Source organism: Tympanuchus pallidicinctus, unplaced genomic scaffold, assembly GCF_026119805.1.
Source record: "Tympanuchus pallidicinctus isolate F22 unplaced genomic scaffold, pur_lepc_1.0 scaffold13, whole genome shotgun sequence".
In the NCBI taxonomy this organism is placed as follows: domain Eukaryota; kingdom Metazoa; phylum Chordata; class Aves; order Galliformes; family Phasianidae; genus Tympanuchus; species Tympanuchus pallidicinctus.
In genome coordinates this window covers 6,357,662-6,381,877 of record NW_026294648.1, presented here as the reverse complement: position 1 = coordinate 6,381,877, position 24,216 = coordinate 6,357,662, and the positions used below count along the sequence as shown (strand labels likewise).

General features: G+C 41.8%; 5 protein-coding genes and 1 non-coding gene across 9 annotated transcripts in view; 3 read left to right on the top strand and 3 right to left on the bottom strand.

Annotated features, from left to right (window-relative positions):
• Positions 1 to 24,216, top strand: part of PGK1 (phosphoglycerate kinase 1) — a 156,799-nt gene that overhangs the window by 92,918 nt on the left and 39,665 nt on the right. The window lies entirely within an intron of this gene.
• Positions 1,616 to 18,059, bottom strand: MAGT1 (magnesium transporter 1). 4 transcript variants are annotated; one of them, XM_052673264.1, is made up of 10 exons: positions 18,039 to 18,059; positions 13,667 to 13,836; positions 12,722 to 12,839; positions 11,278 to 11,418; positions 10,585 to 10,725; positions 10,186 to 10,275; positions 8,143 to 8,206; positions 6,233 to 6,307; positions 4,913 to 5,003; positions 1,616 to 3,254 (listed from the first exon to the last, which is right to left on the bottom strand). In XM_052673264.1, exons 1-10 carry the CDS (start codon positions 18,042 to 18,044, stop codon positions 3,239 to 3,241), a joined length of 912 nt encoding a protein of 303 aa, XP_052529224.1. In that variant the 5' UTR covers positions 18,045 to 18,059; the 3' UTR covers positions 1,616 to 3,238. The 4 variants fall into 4 exon arrangements, 3 of the variants coding, with proteins under 3 accessions (XP_052529224.1, XP_052529223.1, XP_052529226.1); XM_052673263.1 differs by lacking the exon at positions 18,039 to 18,059 and adding an exon at positions 14,821 to 14,957; XR_008204192.1 differs by lacking the exons at positions 1,616 to 3,254; positions 4,913 to 5,003; positions 18,039 to 18,059 and adding exons at positions 7,344 to 7,416; positions 7,698 to 7,736; positions 14,821 to 14,958 and having other exon boundaries at positions 6,233 to 6,326.
• Positions 15,614 to 15,729, bottom strand: TRNAL-CAA (transfer RNA leucine (anticodon CAA)). Its single transcript has 2 exons — positions 15,692 to 15,729; positions 15,614 to 15,659 (listed from the first exon to the last, which is right to left on the bottom strand). It is a non-coding gene; the product is annotated as a tRNA-Leu (tRNA).
• Positions 15,977 to 18,797, top strand: LOC128076010 (cytochrome c oxidase subunit 7B, mitochondrial). Its single transcript, XM_052673270.1, has 3 exons — positions 15,977 to 16,117; positions 17,555 to 17,679; positions 18,583 to 18,797. The coding sequence occupies exons 1-3, from the start codon at positions 16,081 to 16,083 to the stop codon at positions 18,655 to 18,657; spliced, it is 237 nt and encodes a 78-aa protein (XP_052529230.1). The 5' UTR covers positions 15,977 to 16,080; the 3' UTR covers positions 18,658 to 18,797.
• On the bottom strand, positions 19,161 to 19,709 carry LOC128076188 (serine/arginine repetitive matrix protein 1-like). The gene has a single exon (XM_052673584.1). It carries the CDS (start codon positions 19,707 to 19,709, stop codon positions 19,161 to 19,163), a length of 549 nt encoding a protein of 182 aa, XP_052529544.1.
• Positions 19,345 to 24,216, top strand: part of ATP7A (ATPase copper transporting alpha) — a 28,483-nt gene continuing 23,611 nt past the window's right edge. Inside the window, exon 1 of the mRNA XM_052673249.1 lies at positions 19,345 to 19,474. The gene's annotated coding sequence lies outside the window, so the exon portion shown is untranslated. The remainder of the gene's footprint in view (positions 19,475 to 24,216) is intronic.

The following is a 24,216-nucleotide window of genomic DNA, read 5'->3' as shown; positions in this document are numbered from 1 at the left end:
TATAGCAATTGTGAGGAAAGGGCAGCATAAAACAACAGATCTCCCAACAATTAGTCCAGAAGACAAAACCTGACCCTATCATCAAATCGTCAAAATACAAGTTGCGGGAGCTCACCCAAATCCACATATGGATCTGTGTGCACCTCTGGAAAAACATTCTGCACATCCAGCGTACCTGCAGTCAAGCTCACCTCTACATAGGGCCACCTCCCCCAAGGCTCTAATGGGCACTGCTGATCCAGTATACTTGGAAGAATAAAGATTCAGAGCAAGTTAGTAAATCACAGACTACAGTTGAACCTTATCGTTGCCTGATTTCTGTCATAGGGGCAGTAATTAGTTTTCTTAAGTAGATATTAGCCTACTTTAAAAAAACATGGCTAAAGACATGTACAGTTATCAATTATTTTAATAAGTGTATATGCTCCTGACCTAGAAATATCAAGTATGTATACGTTTTTTCAGATCATTCTGCAGTAGTACAGTTAAAGTACTACTATTAAGTAGTACAGTTAAACCAGAACAAGACAACACTGTTTAAATTCATTTTACAGGAATGGTCAAGATGTGAGCTTTTAAGTAGAGCAGAAAATGTGCAACAAAGCTCATTCTTTGTTTATCAGAAGATAAGCATGGTAAGAAATGGAAACATGGACAGGAGCACCTGTTACAAGGAAAGGCAGAAGGAGCTGGGCTTGTTCACCCTGAAGAAGACAGAAGGGGTCTGGATCAATGCACTATGCTAACTAGTCAGGAGAGATGCATATAGCTAACTATTACCTCAACTGCTCTACAAGCCAAATAACTTTTTTCTGGAATATATGCTCTCTAGATCTGCTACAGTGGAAGCACTCAGTCTTCTTCTCACTGATCACAATTCAACCTTTCTCCACGTGCTTCATTTTCTGCCTAGAGAGCAGAAAAACTGCAGGGGGAAGACAACAAGTATTATTTTAATTCCATGTGCCAACATGGAAAGAGAAAAGTATTAAAAGTATTAAATTAAATTAAGAGAAACACCTTAAATGCAAGGCCAACATGTCCCCACCATCCACCAACACAACGCACGATTGTTTAAAGTTGGCCCATACGATAAATGCTTTTGAAAGGGACAGAATACAATAAACACAACATTTAAAAAATCTGAAAGCTTCCATAGAAAACGTTATTTCAGAACAAGATTGTGTATCGCTTTTGTTGCATTGTTAACAACTGAAGCACAACCAATCTCAAATGTTGCTGGAAGCCTTCTTAAAATGCCAATAGGGCAGGAAACTAAGTTTTTCAAGTCTGTAACTGTAGTCCCACTGGACTCCACTTTCAGGAACACCACCTGCCAAAGACCCCAGGAAGCCAAGTCTTGTCTTTGACAGCTTTCCTGAGGAACAAGTGAAAAACATACAGCCCCTGTGCTGTTCGTTGCCTACATGAGAGGACCTCTAGCAGTGATGCTTCAGGTTGTGATTTCCTGCATAAACACACACTATTAATCCCATCTACTCAGCCACGCTCAGGTTTTTACTATATATACTTATTAACACACACTGAAGCAATAGTGGAAAAAAATAGGTTTGTTATAGCTTCTTTCAGTCTGAAAGTTTGAGAGACACCAGTGTAGATTAAAAAATATTTATTGAAAGTTGTCTAAAATCCAGCCACACAACTTATCCAATCCACTAAAACTTCTCATTCTGTATGTATGGTTTCTTTAAAAAATGCATCTCCATCTCACCAACAAGTTGAAACGTCAAACAACTAAATTAGAACAGGTAAGGCACTTGAGATGTGTTAATGTAGCAAAATTGCATAATAACAACATTCTACTCTGAATGATAAATTCTTTTTGAGCTTAAATCCAAAGTATCCACATCCTGTAATCCTTAGAGACAGGCAGAAGGAGAAGCCAGTCTCATATTTTCCTCTGACTATTAACCACCAAGGCCATCATGGTCTACAAAAGGCAGTACTGCTGAATTAGGCCACAAACATTTCCTGTAGTGCAGATGCTGAATTACAAAACAGCGTGGGCTGAGGCACAAGGTCTTCAACTAGAAAATCCTTAAGGAAAAGCATCTTTGTGAGATAAAAGAGCAAAAAGCACATCCATTTAATTATAAGGCCAAGAAAGCTCTCCTAGAGTAACAACATCTGGGGTTAGATATCTCAGCCCACTCCCATATCCTTCCAAGGACACACGGCTGAAAATAATTCGGAGAAAGCAATGAATGTGAGAACTTGGATTGTGACCAGCAATCTGACAGCAGATGCTGAGCAGTAACTTTAAGGCCACTTAGCAACTTATAATTCATGCAACAGATTAGTTACCCCTTTAATTACCTTTCCATGTTTTGTAATTTTTGGAAGGGAAGTGTTATCACTGAGATAATGCTTTCTAGTGAACCAATACTTACAAATGAACTGATGTAGTTTCATTATTTGACAAGAAAGTTTTTAACAATTGAATGAGTTGCACTGTAAGAAGTAGGGACTTCAATCAAGTTATAGACAGCAAAGTTTAGCATAATTTTTGCCTATTTACTAGGGAGAAGAAGTAATACACTAAATTTTTGATTATTTTTTTCAGTCCTGAATATCAAGTATAAAATTCATTAGTAGGTCCCTGTACAATGTTGACTGAAATTTTACCATTGGAGCCATTACTACCCATTATAAAGTCTTCCTTCATCTGTGAAGCAGTCTCTTGCATCATACTGTAGTTAAATGCTCTTCTCAAAATAGACACACACATTTAGGGTATGCACATCCTGAAATGGAATCTGCAGTACGCTCCAAGGGTCACAGACTGAAGGAAGTGACATGCAGGTACATGAAGCTTCCTCAACCATGCACAGGCACAACAGAGAAGCTACTGTCACCTACAAGGATGAGCAAGAAGTATCTGAGGGGAAAAGACATGCAAAAGAGATTATCCAATAGAATTCAAAGTACCATTTCTGTTAGTCTAAGGAAACATAGTAATTCTAAATGCAAAGTTTTGCCTTCCATTAAAGTTGCATCAGAAGATGTAAAGCTTGGAAGAGAGTTTGCATCTTAATACTCTGTCCATCAATGCACATTGCATGTTATATCTAAGGCACTGCAGTCATCTTTGGTTCAGTGTTTAACTATCTCATTCAGTGTAAAGAGAGGTAGCATGAACCACACATCTTTAGTTCTTCCATTCTATTACGCAGTTTCATAATCACCATCTTCCTGGTGTTACAGATTCTGGAATCCTTTAACTCATTAGGAAACTGCAAGAACAAAAAGAAAAGCAAACATTTATTACTTCTATAAAAAGCAAAGGCCTGCAACTGCCTATTTAGCTTTCCACATATTCTCAGAAGATCAGAATGAAAAACTAAGGCGTAAATAGCTGTGGAGAAAGTTACTTAAAAGCAAGACTTCTAATACTCCTCAAGCCAAGCCAGAGCAGCAATATCACACTTGCTCCAAATTTAGAAGCAGCTCATTAAACCACTGCAAAGAACAGAATGAAAGGCAATCAGTTATTCAACAAGAAATTCTTCGTTAGAAGAATGTTTTTTCGTTAGAAGATTGTTTCTTCGTTAGAAGAGTGTTAACTCTTTTGGTGTTAGAGAAGTATTTGTGAGTATCACATTTACAAAAATGAAAGAACTGACTACTGCCATGACCTAAAGGGTTTCCCAGCCTGTGGGTGTAGAAGGAACACAACAGTGGGTTAGCAGGAGTCTGTAATTCACGGGTGATGGATATTTCTGAGGAGTTGGTGGAAGAATACTAAAAACTACAAGAGGCTTTTTGGGCAGAATTTCAGGAGCAGCAAAGCTCTGGCTAACTTCTCACAGTGTGACTGTGTGTGCTTCACTAAGAACTGTTTGGCAAGAAGCACAAGTGAGTTAGAGAGAGCAGCTGCCCTTGAGTTTCAGTGATAAGCGCCAATAATCTCAGACATTCAAAGTTATCTTCAGACCTCTGTCTTTACTACAGCAAAAATCCTCTTCATCATAGTGAGACTCATCAACTGTTTGTGTAAGGAGTGATTGGTGGTAGCTATAAATTAACAGAAATCTTGACAAAATAAACCTCCAGTGTCCACACGTACTACAGAATTCTAGGAAGGCAATGATGCTCTCACTCTGTTAATAGACACAGTAACCCATCATTATGGCTTCTCACAGAGAGAACACCATATATTTGCCAATGCCAATCAGGATTAGCCTTCCAGACACACTAGAAACTTCACAGGAGCCAAGATGGTTAGAAGCTGGCCCCTCAATATGTATTCATTCCTTCAAAATACATTAAACAAGCCCCCTATATCCATCAATATAAAAAAATAAATTAACTACTCAACAAAGATAAAAGCAATCCTGAAATATTTGCAGCTTCAAGTAATCAGTCACATTCCCTATTCCCAACAGTAAGAACTAATGATCAGAATGTAAGAGTACTGAGGGAATGTAGTAAAGAAGCACTTATTTCAATATAATTGGCTGAGATACCAACATAAGAATATAAATATTTTATAAATACATAACAGCATAAAAAGGAGTGCAGCATAATCTGCGCTTTGGCCAGAAAAAGAGTAGTATCCACCAAATGCTGTATTTCTGCACTATTAGCCAACATTGCTGCCCTGAGCAGCAAGAGCAGCTTTGATTTTAAAAGAATATTTCTCACCAAATTAGATTTCAGGGGGAGAAAAGAAATATTTAGCTTCTTTCTCCGTTCTGTTTTATATTAACATTAAGAGAAGCAAATACCAGTCCACAGGAACAGATTCATTCGTAAGCACAAGTAAAATTTCTGTTACCACTCCCAAAGCCTTCATTTGTATTTACTCCTCTTTCTCCATAACCACCTCCGGTGACACAGCTGTACCACAATGCACACAAACACAGTGACTGAAGCAGCAGAAAAGCAGTACCTGTATGGATATCCATGGTATTTTGACCTGAAGACAGATAGCAGCCAACTGAAAAAGAACACCACCAAGCCAATACCAGCAATGCACATGACTGCAAGAGATGCAGAGTAAGACAATAGTTAAGTGACAGCTCTCTCCAAAAATACCATAGTTAACAGAAATATTCTGCAATATTTACAAGTTTGGTCAGATTAAACCTGTGCTGTAGTCACTTAGAAGAGCTATACCGACATCATTCTCTTTCAAATACTTTAAGCCCATTTTCACTGAGATGATAAGCCCCTTCTCTCACTTGCTAACAAAGTGGCCCAAAAGCATCTTTACATCTGCCTATCTTGCTCTTTGCTAAGCACATCTAAAAACTGCTGAAATGACTGAAAGGTGGAAAGCATACAACAGCATCCTTCCCTGTAATGCAAGGACACAAGTAAGCACACATGCATGCAGTCCAAGAGTAAAGCAGAAATCTGTTTCACTTCATCCCCACCAGAGGTCCACATGTACTAATAATATCCAGAAACTGAAACAGCTGCTGTTGGTTTTGCTGCTGCTGTGACCCACGAGTGGAATTGGTACACATCAAAACCAGTTCCTGAGTATCTCAGCTAAGACTAGCATGGGATCTGCATGCACTTTATCCTGAAATATCCCTCATTAATAGCAATGGAGGAGAAAAAAAGACAGATCCATACACTGCGACTCAAATAATACACAAGACATATAGAACCTAATATACAGTTTATTTTTCCTTAACTGAAGCACAGAAAAACAAAATGAGATTAACATGGCCATAAAATGGGGCAGAGAAGAAAGCTGGAGCTATCTTCTCCTGGACACACAGAATAATGAAACACATAACAAGTTATTGTCGGATGCATTCAAGAGTATTTTGTTTCATGATCATTTCTTGGAGGTTGGTTTTTTTTTTTTTTTTTACTGCAGGCAACTTAAGTTGACTTGTTTTTATTTAAACAGATCACCCCAGTATTATATTAGACCACCAGGAATACTCTACTCTTATTCGTTAGCTACCATAACATTAAATCATTTGAATCATTTTTTCCCCTTCTTTAATTCTTCCTTGAAGAAAACCAATTGTGAAATAGAAACTTATTCTACTACTATTATGCAATCAACTGTAACGTTGAAAAGACCATAGAAACCCTGGATTTCATCATTTGTCTGAAACTAAATAATAAATACTAAAATTGACCAATATTCACAATTTAAAAAAAACCAGCATAAAAGCATTTCTGTTAAATACCCTGATTTTCATATAATGTGACCCCTCTAGATGGAGAGAAAAATAGCAGTACTTACTCTTTCTCTTCCCCACATCCATGTCAGAAGTAGCAGCTTCATGGAGGAGAACCATTCCTAAAGTAACACCACCATCTGTGGACACTGTTTAAGGCTATATCAACAAAATACACCGGACTTAATACAATACTTGCATTCCTAATCCTGCAAGCTTGAAAAAAATCACAAACTTCCTGCTCTAATCAACAAATCTAAGGCTAAAAAAAGCACACTGAAGTTGTTCATAATCATCAAAACCCAAGAGAAAATAAACACAAAGTTTGAAGCATAAACCAGAATATATAGTAGGTCTCAAAGCAAAGTTTAAGGTTATGCTCTCAGCCTGTAATGAAACAGGACTTCTTCCTTCTGGGAGGTAAGTCCACTCCTACCATTGTTTTACTCCCTCTCAAAAGGAATTTACAAACTGTAAACTGTTTTAACTCAACTAACAGAATTAATAAAATGAGTATTTTCATCTAACATGGAATCTTTCAAATAACAGGACTTGAGTCATTTCTAAAGCTTCAATTAAAAGAAATCATTAAAATTATCAAAAATTAAAGCAGCACAGACAAAAAAAAAGGCCTGGCATTTGCCAAGAATGAACCGTTAAGAAAAAAAATCAAACAACAAAACCAGAGAAGTTTCAGCCTCAATTCTTCTTCTGAAATGAGAACTACTTGTTGGTGCCAACAGGGGCTGAAGGAGATGACATCTAATGCAAACAGGCACCAATTAAAAATTCTGTTACATTCAACTGAATGCATCAGAAGTACAACAGTAGCAAGAAAAAGACTGGAAGTCTCTTACTAAATTGAATTTTTCAGTATTAAATAAGTATTTGATATGACATACACAGAGTTGGGAGCTTTTTTAACTCCTAACAGCGTATTTAAATTGTCCATTTTATGTCACTGAATTACAAAAAGGAAAAAAAACCCACACAAATGCATCTCTTGGTGAAATTGGGATTTTGAAAAGATTTAAGAGAAAAGGGAGAAAGATGAAGCCACTCAGTTACTAAGAACCTCACTGTTACAACAGAAGCTTGTTAGCCACTACAGAGTACTGAAGAGGACAGGTGCTTATAAAATAGTTTTGAATCATACAGTTTAAGAGAGAAACCCACTCGTGCCCATGGTAAGCATGCTGCTAAGTAGATCTGTGTACCACAAAAATGCAGACAATTTGGGACAGTGAAACTGCAAGGGAAATACCCCCTTTTATATTATATATAATATAATATAATATATATATTTATATAATATAAGTATTAAATAAGACTTATTCCCTAGTAAAAGTAAAATAAGGCACAGGCTGGCACAAGTGACAAGACAAGGAGAGCTTGATTCAAGGAAGACTCAAGTCACAGATGACGGATAAACACATGCATGTATGAGTAGAAGAGACAATGCACACACTAAAGAAACATCTTTATACAAATGAGAAGAGAAAAAACTCAAACCAGCAAGATTCTGCTTACCTCTATTGATGGCTTAATACCAGCATGAAAAAATCCTGACTTGTTAGCATGAATGAGAGCTAAGGTTAAAGGCAAAGAAGGTAAGCCAAGAAATAAGAGAAAACCCATCAGTAATAGGGGAAATAATTCAAAGCTAAAGAGAGAATTAAATGAGACTGAAAAGACAAAACATGTAAAGGAAAAGGGGCTATCCTGAAGGGCCTTATGATTCCACAAGAACCCATCCAGTTTGGTCACTGAGAAGGGAAGGTGGTGGTGAGATAGCAGTAAACACTCTTCTCAAAGATCACTGTCATTAGAAACCCATAGCTGTCAGCAGTCTCCACAAGTTCCTGCACCAGCATCAGCAGACAGATAGGAACCATGACAAAACACTTGTAGAAGAGGCAGCAGCATAAGCTAACAGAAGAACTGTCACCAACAACATGCGTCTCAGTAAGGATACTGAACAGGAGAACAATGTGTGTTTCTGCAACAAACTGGGCTTGGCTGCTTCCATGGATATAGCTCTGCAAGAGACAAAGAGCAGCTGAGTTTTAGAAAGACTGGAGTCAACTTTGAAACAATTAACAGCAGCTATAGAGCTTGGAACTGCATTTTGCAATGTCTCCTTCATGAGACAAAAGAAGTTCTAGCATGAACAATTTCATCTATTTAACATGAATTGGGCATCAGAAATACTTCCTGTACTCTCACGTGCAATCAGCCCAAAGTTCAGATTATCATAATGCAGGAGCTGCTACAACCTTCATGACCCAGATTTCCTGTTTGGATAGTTACATCCCTCTGCACCCACTGGCCTTCAAGGCTGACCCAAACCCTGACTTGGATCTTTATGCTAGGGACATTGTGCTCATCTGTGGGACAGCGTGTGAACACTGCTCACTTGGTTCAGTGCTGAGCATTTTAAATCTTTTTCATGCCATCAGAGAAAAAATACCACTACTAACATCACCCTTGAAGCTTTATTCTTCAGTCTTCGTGTTCAGATCAAAAAAAGGGTGAGGAATGTGCTAAACAGAAATAGTATTAAAAAAGAAAAGCAGAAATACTTTGAAGAAAATATTTCACAGATGAGAACTTCTGTTGACTTTGAACTTCAGTTGGCTCAAACAGGAATCTTCTGTTGCTTTCATATGTTGTTTTCATTAGAAGTCTACCAACTGGATGAGTCAACAGAAAGCTTGAAATTCATGGAAGTCAACAGATAGGTGCATGAGATATGGAAGATCAGGTTGAGTATAAAATTGCCAGGCTCAACAACAGCACTATTTAATATATAAGATCCAACACACACCTCTATTTTTCTGTTAGCTACTTAAGAACTGTCATCTCTCTTCATCACTGGAGATAAAATGTGAATGGGAGAGAAAAGGAGGAAGTATCACAGGTAATTAAATGCCGAAAAGCAAACATGAAAACAAACCTTCCTCCAAAACACTCAACTTCTTAAATACACACACACACACACACACACACACACACACACACACACACACACACACCTTCACTCTTTAGTGGGGAGGAGGTAAAGAAAAGTAGGAAATATTAAAGAAATGCTTACAGTAGCATGGGGGAAATCTCCATCCCAAATAACTTGATAGCAAAGGTGATAGCATACGGGGTTACCAAATGGCTTACCCTCCAGCATTATTTTAGCATCTTCATAGCTTTCTTTAATTACTAGAATAATCAAAGTTTCCTCACACAAAAAGAGCTTGAACTCTCTTGGTATTAAAACAAGGCAACACTTTTGAACCAGTATGTCCTGTTTTCTGCAGAGTACCTGCATCTGTATGATGGCTATTTAATGCTTTGCTGCATGAAAACACTTTGAGTTGTTTCAAACAAGAAGCTGAGCTAGATAGTTGCTAGATAGCAAATTAACCTTACTATTTCTAGCCCAATTAAGAATTAGTTATTCCAGCTCCCAAAAAGCTTATTTCTGTGAACAGAAACCAACACACGCAGAAAAAAAACTAGGCAATGACTGTCATTATTCTTCAAATACCATAAACCAGCAACATCAATCTTTTACAACTAATGAATCACTTAACTAAAAATTCTATTAATGAAGATTTAAGCCTAGGTAACCATTATCACATACCAATTACACAACAGAACATTTTGTTTCCGATTAAAATCAGTTTTTTGTGATTGCTTATTAGCAAGGTAAGAGTTTGCAGTTCCCTTTCAGCCAAGGAAAGCATAATATTAATTGTAGTTAAACCTAAATCCTGAATGGAATCCATCAGCCTTTCCATTTGAACAGCTCACCTACAAAACCCCTCTTTCACAGATATTTCAAAGAAGGCTGACCATATCTGCACTGAATATCCCCTAGCTTGCCTTGTCAAAGACCAAGTTAGCCTCACTAACTCTCTAATGAGGTCAAGAATAGAATCTGCATTCTGACTTGTCTCTTTTAGGACAGATGTTATTCTGTAGAATAGAAAGGCAGAAATATAAATAGAGAAATTAGACTTACCACTTGTCCTGTATGGGGGTTCTTATGAGCATAGGGTGGCCCTCTAATATGGTTCCACATCTGACCTGATGTCATTGCTAATACAAAACACTGAAAAGGAAAGAATAAAATACTCCTTAAGAATTTTTTTCCATTCCACTTCTTTTAACTTAATACCAGAAAGTGCTAGTTTGGAATGCCACCTCAGTCTAGGCCTTTTATTAGTATAGAAAGCATCCAATGAAGTACCCTCTGAGTTAAAAAAAAAACCAAAAAACAAAAGAGATGAAATATTAACAGGCTACTGAAAAGCTAAATGTACCTCACTGTCATCCAGCAGGTTTAAACAAAAGCTTTTCAAAAACGTTTGATTGCAATAAAACTCAGAGCAACAGGCAGACAAGAATCACAATTACTCACCAAAGCAGCAAATGCCCAGCCAGTTTTGTTATAGAGAAAATCCAGATTGCTCCCACGTAAATACACAAGGCCACCAATGACAGCCAGCAGCAGTCCTAACATCAGTGGTCCAGCATAGTTTGGTGGCCTTATCACACGAATCTGCACACAGAAGGTAACTTCATCATTTTCTCTGAACAAGATAACATGTAACATCCTTACACCTAAAAAACCCCAACATATTAGAAGAGAAAAATACCAACTCTGAAAGAAACCTCCCGTAAGTTTCTATAAGAAGCTCTGACCTGAAAAGTACGTAAAGTTTCTTCCTCCTTTACATCCCACTACCTTACCTACTAATTGAAACAATTTCCTTTCTCAGAAACACAAGAAAGATGATTTTTACCATCTTATCAGACACAGCTACACACAACATACTAAAACACGAGGTAAGGAACCTTAAAAATGTGGTTATGTGCTCAAACAGAATCTCTCAGAAGAGACACCTTCCACCAGACCAGGCTGCTCAAAGCACCATCCAGCCTTGCTTGGGACATTCTCAGGGATGGAAGACTGTGCAGGCAATAACTGTTTAGAGTATCTGAGATTGGACTTATCAACAAAACACAATTAGCAAATATCAGAGCCAGAATAACACAACAGGGCGTGCTGCAGAGGAGGCGAGGGATGAAGTCCCTCTCTGTGCACACTTACATTGACATCAGTTCTGTCAGCCACCCATCGAGCAAGCTGCTCAGCTGCAAAGCCGCGCACCTGGAGCTCATACGTGTCACCTCGCTTGGGCTTCCCTTTGGCAGGGAAATTAATGAAGGTTGGAGCAGAATTCATGTTCAGCTGCATTTAGAAAATCCACAGAAAACACAACACCATCACAGCTCTACTAAGCAACACGTGCCTCCAGTTCATCTGCATGTGCAACAGCCACCAAGTCCATTAGAAAGCACGAGTATTCAGTGAACAAGTTGCACAGACACCTTAGCAAAGTGCACCACGTACAGCAGCTTATGCTTCTGTATCTGATAAAATCAGACCAACTTCTTGCCTTTTCTAAGACAGTAATTAATACCACTCTGTACTTTCCTTCATGTAAGCCAAGCTGTTTTCTCTCTTAAGCAGTCAGAAATAACTTCTGCTCTCTGCTGCCAGCTGCTCTGGATAGTTGGGGACATTGCTGTTGTTTGCTTATTTTTTTAAACACATCTGAGTTAGTTCCTTTCTGAACTAACTGATGTTCCTTTGTCTGGAAGCATTTCAGAGGTTCCATCCAGTTAACAGGACATTACAACAATAAAAGCTTTTCGTTCATAAGGTGACATTATAGCATCTTCTTTGATTTTTGATTAACCTTTTCCTAATTAAGATCTTTCCCCAACACTATTTTCCCCAGAGCATTACAGTGTTTTTTGAAGCTATTTATTCTATACACACTATCTAGAAAGAAATCATCAGGACAGGAATATGTGCAGTAATTTATATCAGTCATAGCTTAGTGAATTAATTTTTGATGAAACACTATGGGAAAATAAAGCAAGAGTACTGAAAGTTTCCATCCTGCCTTTCCAAAAGCTTTCATCTACTGAAACAGCATTACCTAAATTGCATAGCTTTTAAATAGAAAGATGAGCATCTCTTTAAAGAAAAATTAACATTTGAAACTTATAGTGAAGGATGAATTCTCTCATTCCATGTATGCTTGCAATTGTAGTTCTCAAATGTACTTTTTATTTTGTTACTTAGTAGAACAGCAAAATAAAAAAAAAGAGTAGGAGTCAATCAGTATTGAAAAACTAATCCACTGTTCCTTTTTTAACCATTCCTAAGGACTTCAGTGTTTTCTATCTTGCCTCCTCCTATACTGTAGGAGAATCCATAAAAAAGGAGAGAGACAGACCCTAAAGCAACAGTCAGATAAGCTAGCACATCCTTTGTGCCAATTTCATATTTTTCAGTGCTATTAATGCTGCTGCTAAGTACCACTGCCCTCATCTCGTCATCTCACTCCTCATCTGAGTGGTAGCTTTTAATTTTTGAGCTCAGTAATTCGACATGTCTTTAATCACTGTGACAGGTTTTATACACATCTTTACCCTCATTCTTCAAAACGCAAGTTAAAAATAGAACAGAAAGAGAACATTACCATCTGAAACACATCTGAGCCTTCATCAAAATCTACCATAGCAAAGAAAATCTTATTGGTAAAAGCACTGGAATATCGCCAGGAGTTTGCCAGAATCTGGTATTCTTCATCAGCTTGCCTGTGAACACACAAAGTGAGATGCTGTGTGTCGTGTGTCAGCCCCAACACAAATTACTGAACAGCTGCAAGAGCAGTAGCTCTCCATCCCACTGAAAGGGGCACTCCACCCACCCCTTACATTTATTTTCTCATGTTTAAAATAAGAAATTAAAAAAAAATCAGGGCCAGCTTTACACCTTAAAAAAAAAAAAAAATCAAAGCATTTAGCACCATTGTACTTTAAAGGCCAAGATACAGGTCAAGTGTCACTGCATCCATAACCAGGAGCAATGATAATTTCCAAAGAAATTTTTGAAAAGCAGCCCAGAAACTCCTGATTTGCTAATCCTGGGGACACTGAAATGAACGGAAGCGTCCACCTGTCTGCATCAGAAAGATGGAACACCAATTATTTGAAATAATTTGGTACAGAAGTTACCTTTACAGAAGCGGGTTAAGACTAGCAAATTATCAGCGTAAATAAAATGTCAATCAACATTATTAACTAATAGCAACTTTTAGACTGCAAGGCCACCAAGTTAACCTGCAAACATTTCTTCAGTAGCACATGCCAGTAAAGTAGAGATTTCGCCCTCTCTGTGCAGAAACTCAGCACTGTGAGCATTTTCTCTGATTGACATTGATTACTTTAGGAGCAAAGTAAGTAGTGAGTACATTGTTTTCCCTCAACATAACGTAAGTACTCCCATAGAATATCAAAAATAATATATAACATACTTTAGTATCATGTACTTTTATGTGCATGAGAGAGTTACTCTTTTAAATTTAACCTCCTACAAATCACATGATGACTTTCAAGTTGCAGTTGATGAATGAAGGCCATACTTGCACACAACACATTGTCTGTGAGGCTGAAGAGCAGTGAACATCACAATCACCGAGTAGTTTCTGGGCGGTGCCTTCACAAGACGGCGGAACTTGTCGCCGTTCATTCGTATCACAGATCTCTTACTCGTCCACTCCATCAGCTGGCTCACTTTTTCTGATAACACCATCTGAAAAGAAAATCAAAGAGTGTTGGTTTTCCTGTAGGTGCTTTTCCCTCTAACCTCTCGCAGCACGGACTTGAAGATTTGCATACTGCACTGTATTCTACAAGAACACAAGCTACACATTGTGATACTTCATTCAGCTTTCAGCTCTCAAAGGCACAGAGCCTTCTACAGTCACATCATTAATAAGGATGTTAATTTACACCAAGTGCTTACACACTGATGAAAGCTGCCTGCTCCAAAGTACCTTCCTATGCTGTTAATGGTGAGGTTTGTTGCCTTGACACAAGAGAAGGCTGTGCTGCCATTCAACAGGACCTGGACAGACTGGAGAGTTGGGCGCAGAGAAAACTGGTGAGGTTCAACAAGGGCAAACATAGGTTCTGCACCTGGGGAGGAATAACTGCATGCATCAGTACAGGTTAGAGGTTAACCTGCTGGAGGAGCTTTGCAGAAAAGGAGCTAGGCGCTAGAGTAGCCAAGAAAGCCAGTGATATCCTGGTTGCATTAAAAGAGCCAACAGGATGAGGAAAGTGATCCTCTCTCCCTGTTCTGCCCTGGAAAGGCCACATCTGGAGCTCTGCACCCAGATCAGAAATGGCAAAGAACTCCAAAGAGTCCAGCAGAGAGCCACAAAGATGACGAGGGGCCTGGAGCATCTCCTGTATGGGGAAAGGCTGAGAGACCTGGGGCTGGTCAGCCTGGAGGAGAAAATGCTGAGATGGGACCTCAGCAATGTCCATAAATATCTCGACTGTGGGAATCAAACCGATGGGAGCGGGCTCTTTTTGGTGGTGTGCAGCAACAGAACAACGGGCAGGAACTGGAACGAGAGAAGTTCCATATAAACACCAGGAAGCCAAATGTAGCGCACCCCAGCAGCTCCCCAGGGCCTAAGGGCTCCTCCGCATCAACCCCGCCTCCGCCTCACCCCCCCGGCTCCGGGCACTCCGCTGAGGCCGTGATGGCCGCGCACCGCCGCCTCACCTCCTTCCTCTTCTGCCCCGCAGCGCGCGGCCCGCCGCAGGCCAGCAGCAGCAGCAGCGCCAACACCGACAGCGCCGCCATCGCTGCCCCTTACCGCCACCTCGCACCTACTGGCAGACCACAGAGTCGCGACACCACCCAGCTGCTTCCTATTGGCTGCAGCACCAGCCCGCGTCTCATTGCCGGCATTTTATTCGCGGGCTCTGCGCTCAGCTCTGGAGCGGCAGCCAATAAGGAGGAGGCAAGCTGGGGAAGCCGGATTGGTGGAGCTGCTTTGAGGGGCGGGCTCCCGCAAGGCGGGGGTGGGCGTTACGCTGCACGCGGTACGGGGAGGGTAACGCGCTGCAATTTTTTGTCATGGAGTGCTGGTGTGGCTGCGTTTATAAACACTGCGAGCTGCGGGGTGCTCGGGCTTCCCGGCTGCAGGCGAACCTCGTGCCGGGAGTCCCTCCGAAACCGAAAAGAAATATGGAATAAGACTGTGCGAAGCTTCGTCGCTCCTCAGAGCCGTCCCTGCTGTTATAAGCGCGTGTCTATCGCTGTGCCGTGTATTTGAAAGGTGGTTAAAAACGTGAAGTAAATGCATATGTAAAACCTTCGGCCGGTGGTAACGGGCTGAGTGAAATCAAGCGCTCATACTTTCCTCTGCCTGAGAACATACGTTTTATAGAACGCCGTCCTAGTGCTGCGGAGCTCACCGCGGTTTCTTATCTTGTTCAAAGTCCTTCGTCTGTACAGACAGTGTGGATGGGGACTGGTGCAGTTCGAAAGAAAAAAAAAAAAAAAAAAGTGGTGTCAGAAGTGGGATTCGAACCCACGCCTCCATTCGGAGACCAGAATACCCAACCCGCCATGGGAAGGCGCGGCACGCCTTGAGTCTGGCGCCTTAGACCACTCGGCCATCCTGACACTGCGTACATAGCGGCCGCAGGGAGGCTCTTAATCCTTTCGTCACCGGTGCGCCAGCTCATCATAGGAGGCCTGTTTTTTGGTGTTGTGCAAGGAGGCGCTCCTCAATCTGCATACTAGAGAGCGAGAGCCCCCATGTCACTCAGCTACAGAGCTTTCCCCGCTAGGGCTCCCTCGTAGCGAAAAGGCGCTTCCCTCGCCGCTCCGTGGTACCTCGGCGGAACTACATTTTCCAGAGGGCGTCACTCGGCGGCGCAGCGCACTGGCGACTTCCGGCGCGGCCATTTTGTTTTTCACCGCTCTCCAAGGGTACCCTCATCCGCCGGCCGCGGTCGGTCCGTGCTCGGCACCATGTTTCCTGTGGCCAGGGCTGCTCTCAACCTCACGGGTAAGGAAGGGGCTCTCCGGATCGCAGCCGTGCTGGGGCTCTCGGGAAGTTGGGGTAGGCCTTTTCCTCAGGGCTCCGCACGGCTTCCCGCCGTCCCTGTCAGGGCTCCCAGCGGCCCGGGTCCCTTCCCAGAGCGTCTCTGGACTCGCTTCCCTCCGTGAGGTTCATGGTGGCGGGTGGAGGCTGCCGTCTCTTCGTTCTACCTCTTCTTCCTCCTCTTTTTTACCGCCTTTAGTCGAGCTGACCTTGGGTTCCCTTGCTCGGTGCTCTTCCTCCTTGATCTGAAAGCACATCCAGATCATGTACAGTGCATGGAGAGGTACTCAGTGCTGTCAGTGCCAAATGCTTAAACTCAAGAGTAAAGCAGTCTCTCTGGTGACAGACTCAGCAGTAATTGACCCGGTCCTCTCACATTTGGTGCTGGCTCACAAGCAGTTATTGTGTCCTTTAAAGGTGCTGAGCTGTTTCAGCTGTTTTCAACATCAGAGCAGCATGCTCACCTTCACAGAGCACTCTGTGGATGTGACAGCATTTAGGGTATCATCAGGGCAGTGATGGCAGTCATGTTTTGAGACGGTATGTGTGAAACTCATATAAAAAATAGTTGCTGTATAATGGCTGTATGCACAGACCACTGTTTCATCAATTCATTTGTGTACAACTATTGTGCAATTTACTGTCTGTACTGATAGCTTGATTCATAAATAAGACTATCTTATAAGACAAATGTTACGTATATGTATTATACGTTAATGAACATACATACCTCCTATCCTCTGAAGAGATCCTCCCATATCTAATTATCTATATAATGAGAAGCTATTTCCCTTTTCTTCATCACTTCGCTTCCTTCACACCAAAAATCATAAAGGGAATGAGAAATGTGTTTCTAAAACCCACAGTCTTCAACCCCTTAATTTGATGATGGGCTTCCTCCTGAAAGTGTTTGAGTACACATACTGAAAATGAAGAATTTCTAAATATGAAATCTCAAAAACAGATTCTGAAATTAAAACTTTATTTACTCAAATTACTTTCTTAGATAAATAGTCACACAGTTTTATTAATTGAACTGCCACAATGGGGACCCACAGGAAAGAAAAAGTAACAAAGGATTTGCTTCCTGAAGCAAATTTCAGGAATAACCTTCACAGGAGAGACTGGGAAGGCTACAACAAAATGTACGGCTTTCTGGATCACAGAACAGCCTGGGTTGGAAGGGACCTCAAGGATCATGAATCTTCAACCCCCCGCCACAAGCAGGGCCACAAAAATCCCATACTTTGAATTTGTTCCAATAGGCTAAAGATAACTTTATTTCTAAAGTTTTCAATGCTGATTGTTGCCATTCTGTTGGTGGAAGATGAGCATTATGAGTAGTTTGAGCTCATATTTGAGTTGACTCCCATATTTCTAATTCTCTTTAATATTCCTTAGCTCGTGGTGTTCAGCATACCGCAGTAAGACAAGCTCATCGCAAACATGAACCGAACTTCCATGATAAATACGGAAATCTGGTGCTGATTGGCGGAGCAGCAGTTTTCGCTGCTGTCTGGGGATATGTAAGTCTTCCCTTGCTTTACCACTTTGTTGTTGTGATGCAGCTGTAAGCTTGTCAGCTATTTTCTGAAGGGCTCACCTGTTGCAAACACCTTAAGTGGTAAGAATTTTGGATTTTTTTTTAAGTCACTAGCAGTGTGATAGAAATAGAGATGGATTACTTTGTGTTTTGAGTTTTTACACACATTTCATTGATTTTTAAAATGTACTGGGAGCAAGCATTGTCTACTTCACTTGGGTCATGTAAAATCATTATGCAAATGCTGTAAAGTATTGGATGATCAATAAGCATACAGAGAAGCTAGGCTAGTAAGATTATCATATTGGAAAGGATAATCAGAGATAAATGAAAAGTACTCACCAGCATTGCAGGTTCAGAAGGAGCAATCTCCAGAGAGAGATTCTTCCCCAGCCACAGTCAGTCCTTAAATGGGGTCTGGGAGAGGCAGCCAGGCTCCACCCCTTCCAAGTAGAATTGCCTTCACCTGTGGTCCCACGGCTGACGCAGTGCTCGCCTCAGGTGGTCAATCAGAGGTTCAGGCCATGGTCCAACAGTTCCTCTACAGGTTGCCTTAGCTATTCAGGCAGAAGTTGTAGCTGAATATGTTATGGTGTTAATTTTAATTTTTACTGAAGTTATGGTGAAAACAGTTTGGATCATGTACAGGAAATGAATTTAGTGATTTACATCCTAGACCTTTGGTTCTAAAGTATTTTGAAATAGAAAACTGAAATATTTAAGTAATGTTTAAGTAAAGTAAACATTTCCCACTTCCTTACTGAAAGATGAACACAGTAACACGTTCTAGTACAAGAAATCTAAACCAAAACCAGTAGAAATATCCATGTATCAGAATGTTTCTTTGATTTCAGAGTTAATCATCTTGATTTTTATCTTCCTACAGGTGCTTACAAAATCTGGAATTGAGTGGGGCTTGTCACCAGTTGGCAGAGTCACTCCTAAAGAGTGGAGGGAGTAACTCTTTTGCTTATAATGAACTGGTCCAAGCTTTCACAGGAGAAAAAAAAACACACACGTGCATGAACATAATGGCATTTGTTCCATGGGTACCACTTGTGCTGTGGCGTTCCTGGTCTAATAAATATACCTAGAAACCTGGATGGCTCTTTGAGGTTTCCTTTATGTTGTGTCTTTGTGCTGAAGAAACATAAGAAGACTTAAATGGCCCGTATTAGATAATCCCAGCTGTTCCTTTCACTGGAGGATAATGGAGAGATCCAAAAATACAGTATAGTTGCCTGCAGAGTTCACCTTGCTGGCCTTCTGACAGCAACCTTTGTGTTTCCCTTTGGATCCTTTTCCCACATGTGCGAGTTTTGCCACCTTCTGAGTGAGCTGTGCCTCGCTCGGGGCTGACAAGCGCTGTGTGTTTCTGCTATCTCTGAATTGGTCAGACACACCCCAGGTGGCAGCCGGTAGCTCAGCGCTGCTCTTCGCTGACGTTTATTGAAATACAGGATTTCAGGTGCAAGTCTCTGCCAATGAAAATGGCGGGGGTAGTTTAGCGCTAAGTGCGGCCCCCGTGAACAGCGAAGTCACCGAAACGCGATTTCCGCGCGCTATGAAGCGGCGCACAGCTGAACCGGCCGCCCTCATCGCTGCCGGCTTAACAGGGCGGCGGGGCGGCATCACGTGGCGGCCGCGCGTGTCACGTGAGCTGGGCGCCGCTCGCTGCCGTGGCGGCGGGGCGGGGCTGTCGCTGCGCAGCGCTCGGTGCGGCTTGGCGCTCGCGGCCTGCCCGGGAGCGGCTTCTCCCTCGGAACGCGGTGCCGGAGGTAGGGGCGGCTCGCGGTGCCGGTACGGCGGTGCGGAGCTGGGCTTTGGGTGGAAGAAGCGCGTTCGGAAGCGTGCGGGGGGCGTCGCCGTGCGCTGCGGGCGGTGGGTAGGCGGGGAGCGGTGCCGCTGTCGCCCGGGGGGCTCGGAGCGCGGCTGTGGGTGAGCGGGGCGCGGCGGGAGGCTCTTCCAGCTCCTTTCCCTCCGGCTCCGAGCTGCCGTACGGACAGCTAGCATTCTGCCTTCTCTCTGCTGCGCTGTGGGTTTTTCCAATGCTTCCACCAAACACGTAGCGTCGGTGTGCTGGAAGAAGGCCAGCGCTTGTTTGTGAGGGTTTGCGGTAGATTTCCTCTATGAGGATGCGAATACAGCAAACCGTAGCCGCCCTGTGCTCATGTTCTGGAAGTTGCACGTAATTCGTTAGTGTAAACTTGTTCTTAAAAGTCTACGTAGTCACCTAAATGGTATTTCTATGCTTGGGAACCTGTTGCATTGTGATCCTGGATGTGAATAAGCCGATGGGGGGTTCTGCGGTGTGGTAATGCACCAGCTGGGTCTGTGCTGGGTGAGAGCATCAGCACGGTTTGTGTAGGAACACACAAATAAAGAGTACTTTATCCAGTTGTAGAGAAAAGACCTGGACTTGATTTTCCTCACCAGGTGATGAATAAGTGAAGGAAGAGGCAGCATAGCACAGTACTCACTGGTGTTACTCCAATTTTCCCTTCTGCAGTGCAGTATGTATTGCATCTTGAGACTAAGCCTGGGAATGGGAGCCCTGGGCTGACCTTGGTGTGCTCGTGTAGCAAGTCTTGCTAAATTATATTCTGCTCCTAATGTTCATAATGATTCCTCCAGGGGAGCATTCACGTTCTCCTAAAATCCATTTCAAAGAGTTTAGTGGAAGGACAGGAGCAGGTGAAACAATTTGAGAAGAACTTGTCTGGAATAGTTATAAAACTGTCCTTAGAACTGACATAATATATATTCAGTTTGTGCTTTTTTTTTTTTTTTCATCTGACTGCTGTAGAAATAAAACTCTTCAGGGAAGTTTCCAGTCTGCTGACCAAGCAGAAGTTGCTTAAGACTTGAGCAGCATGAATTACCCTGTATAGTCTCATACAGCTGTCTGTGATAGATATTTATTATGGATGTGCAGTTTCCCACACTGAGTGAGCCTCATTAATCTGATCGGACTTTTAGATGTAACCATTTGTCAGGGAAAGAAAAAAAAACCCACAAAACTCTTCTGTCAGACCAGGTTCCCTGTAACTTCAGTATTTTCATAAGATGATACAGCTTTGTCTTCTTATGCTGTCCTTTGTTCTTTTTGTGTGTGTGTGCGTGCTTTTGGGGCCATTTAGGCACACTCTCTTCCACGTAATGTAATTAGGAAATTCGCCTTCTGATGCCATAAATGAAGCTTTTAGGTAGGACTGAGCCGCTTGGAAACCTTATCAAGCCCCAAGGCTGTAGTTAAATCTGACAGATTCTGTGCCTGGCATTTGTTTGATGCTGCCCAGCTTTTGCTGGCATCTTTCAAAAGCTATGAATTCAAAATACGTGTAGAAAACTTTGGTGAAAGCTAAAGTTGTGTCCTTCAAGGAGTGCACTCAATCGTTCTGTGACGTATCCCTGCTGATCCATAGAACAGACACAGAGCATGTTCGCTGTGTCTGTTGCACTGTAGTGGCGTTACACTGCACTGCCCGGGTTGGCTTTGATAAACTTTGAGAAACTCTGAAGCATTTCTGGGGATGTAAAGTGGGAGTTTCAGGTTTTACCAGTAGCTTCTATTTTACGTTGCTCATCTTTTCTTGTCAATGTGAGGTTGTAACTGACAGCTTTGACTTCACCTATCTTTAGCATGCTTCAGAGTACTTTACTTACTAAAACTGCTGTTAGCAATTGGTAAGGCAGGTATATGTATAGATAATAAACTATTACAGATATTACAAGCAAATATATATTAGTAGATATTGAGACTGTAGCACTAATTAGCAGCAGCAATCAAAGGTAGTGTAAGATCAGTAATGTAATACTAGCAAAGTTGCACTGCAGGTTCAATAAAGTCACAAATACTGTGATAGCAAATGTGGATTACAAGCATAACAAGACTCTACATACGACAGCTTATGTACATATGTGTATTCCATAGAACTACCAGCACCAGGTGCATTAAGGGAGAAGTTCCAAGTTCAAACCACTGCTGTAGTACACAAAGATTGCTGAGGTGCACCCTCAGCAGTTTGTGGATAACACCAAGCTGTGGGGTGCAGTCGACACGCCTGAGGGATGGGATGCCATCCATTGAGACCTCAGACCTAGGCTGAGCACTGAGCCCAGGTGAAACTCATGAAGTTCGACAAATCCAAGTTAAATGTCTGCGCCTGAGTTGTAACAACCCTTGCTGTTAGTACGAGCTGGGGGATAGCAGGATTGAGTACGGCCTGCTGAGAAGGACATGGGGGTACTGGTGGACGGTGAGCTACATGTGAGCCAGCAGTGTGCCTTCATAACCCAGAAAGCCAACTGTATCCTGGGCTGCATCAAAAGCAGCAAGGCCTGCAGGGTGAGGGAGGGGATCTGCCCCTCTGCTCTGCACTGTGAGAGCTCACCTGGAGTGCTGCATCCAGAAGTAGAGACATGGGATCACAGCATCACCGAGGTTGGAAAAGACCTCCAAGATCACCCAGGCCAACCCTCCAGCTGTTCCTCAGTATAGGAGAGACTGGAGCTGTTGGGGCACATCCAAGGGAGAGCCTCAAAAATCCAAGGGATGGAAAACCTCCCTATGAGGATGGGCTGAGATCTGGGGCTGTGCAGCATGGAGGACAGAAGCTCCATGAGACCTGAGAGTGGCCTTTCAAGATCTAAAGGGAAGCTACAGGAAAGAAGGGGACAGACTCTTTATAGTGTCTGTTGCGACAGGGCAAGGGGAAATGGTTTTAAACAAAGAGAGGGAAGATTTAGATTGGATATATTGAAAGAAAGAAAGTTTTTACAGTAGGGGTGGTGAGAAAGTGTAGCGGGTTGCCCAGAGAGGTGGTGGTGCCCCCTCCATGGAGATGCCTTACGGTCAGTCTGGATGGGCTCTGAGCACCTGATGGAGCTGTAGGTGTCCCTGCTCATTGCAGTGGACTGATGGCCTTTAGGGCTCCCTTCCAACTAAAGCCATGCTATGATTGCTGCTCAGCCTCAGGAAGAGTATTTTGACTTCTGTATTTCTTTTCTTTTCAACTTGGTAAAATGTTAATGCACTTAAGGAGAAATGGTGTTAAACTGTCAATATTTGTGTGCCATTTGTGTACATATAATTTATTGGTGTAACACTTTTCAGGCTGCTTAGTCGTGAATATGTTGTAACTTATTGTCAGAAGGAGGAAAATGTCTTTTAAGTTTCAGCTGAAGTATTTCTTCAAGGAAGTGCTCAGAAGGGGAGGTAGAGTGTTATAGAGGAATATACACAAGTAGAATACTCTCATAGGTGTAAGAACATATTAGCTTTTAACTTGTTTTTTTAACAAGTTTTAACTTGTTATTTCCTGGGAGTTTTGTAGCAGGAGGAAAAAGGCAGTGTGTATACATTCCCTATATAGTAATGCCATCCTTTCCTTAGAAAACAAGTCTCTTAACATTGTATCAAGAGTGCTGGAAATGCAGACAAGGTTTGGATGCAGTTTGAGTGCATGTTTGAATTACAGTTCCCTCAAGGTGAGGATTTTCTCTACTGTGTTTATACTTATACATGTGCTTAATGGAGTGGTGCCCTCATCCGTTGTTCCTAAGAGAACAGTCTTTTAAAAGCCCAAACAAACACACACAAACCCCTCCCCGGGGCAGTGAAATGAATGAAGCTTTATTGTTTCTGATTTATTATTTAAATCCAAACGCCAGCAGATTTTAAAGGAAGAACTGTGCCTATACAAAACAGTGCACATCAAATCCTCTCAAGGTAATAGGATTTCAGTGTGCTTTGTGATCTTAACGTGGCAATTCAGGTTCAGAATTACTGCAATCAAATTTTCAAATACCATATTTGAAGTCACTTTATGAACCTTGTTTAGTTATAACAGGCTAGAAAGGCAGACTAACTGCAACTGCTATTTCCTTTTCCACATATTACCCCTTAAGTGGGAAACATGAGGTTGTATGAAGAGTGGTGGAATTGACTGTATGTAGGGTCAACAGCAGATGGGGAAGGAAATAACCCCAGAAAACGGAGGAAATACTTTTCCCCATCACACACTAATAATACCAGGTCTGGGCTTTTTAAAGTATTTATAGTGTTTTCTCTCTATATATAAACAGTTAATTCTCACCTATGCATTAAAATAAATAGCAATGCTGTTAAGTATTGCAAACACTTTAATAATGTTACTTCACCCTATTGCTTGTGTAGTTGCTGTTAGTTTGACACAAGTGTACCCTTGCTGGTTGTAGGAAGTGACTGTAACCTACTGTAGCTTCACTCTTAACCCCGAGGACAGGCAGGAGCCAGCAGGCTTTCTCAGGCTGCCCTGCACTTGTATACCAGCTCATCCAAGGCAACGTATCTTACCAACCTGTGTTGTGTTAATTTTAGATAGCAGTTCACAGATATTGTTCTCCTTACTTTAATTCTCCTTACTTTAAATTTCTTCTGAATGTAGTAATAGTGCAGTTGTCAGGGCGGTCCCAAGTTTATGACAATTTAAATTCACTTCTCTGCAGACTATGAGATGACAGCTGATAGGCTGTGGTA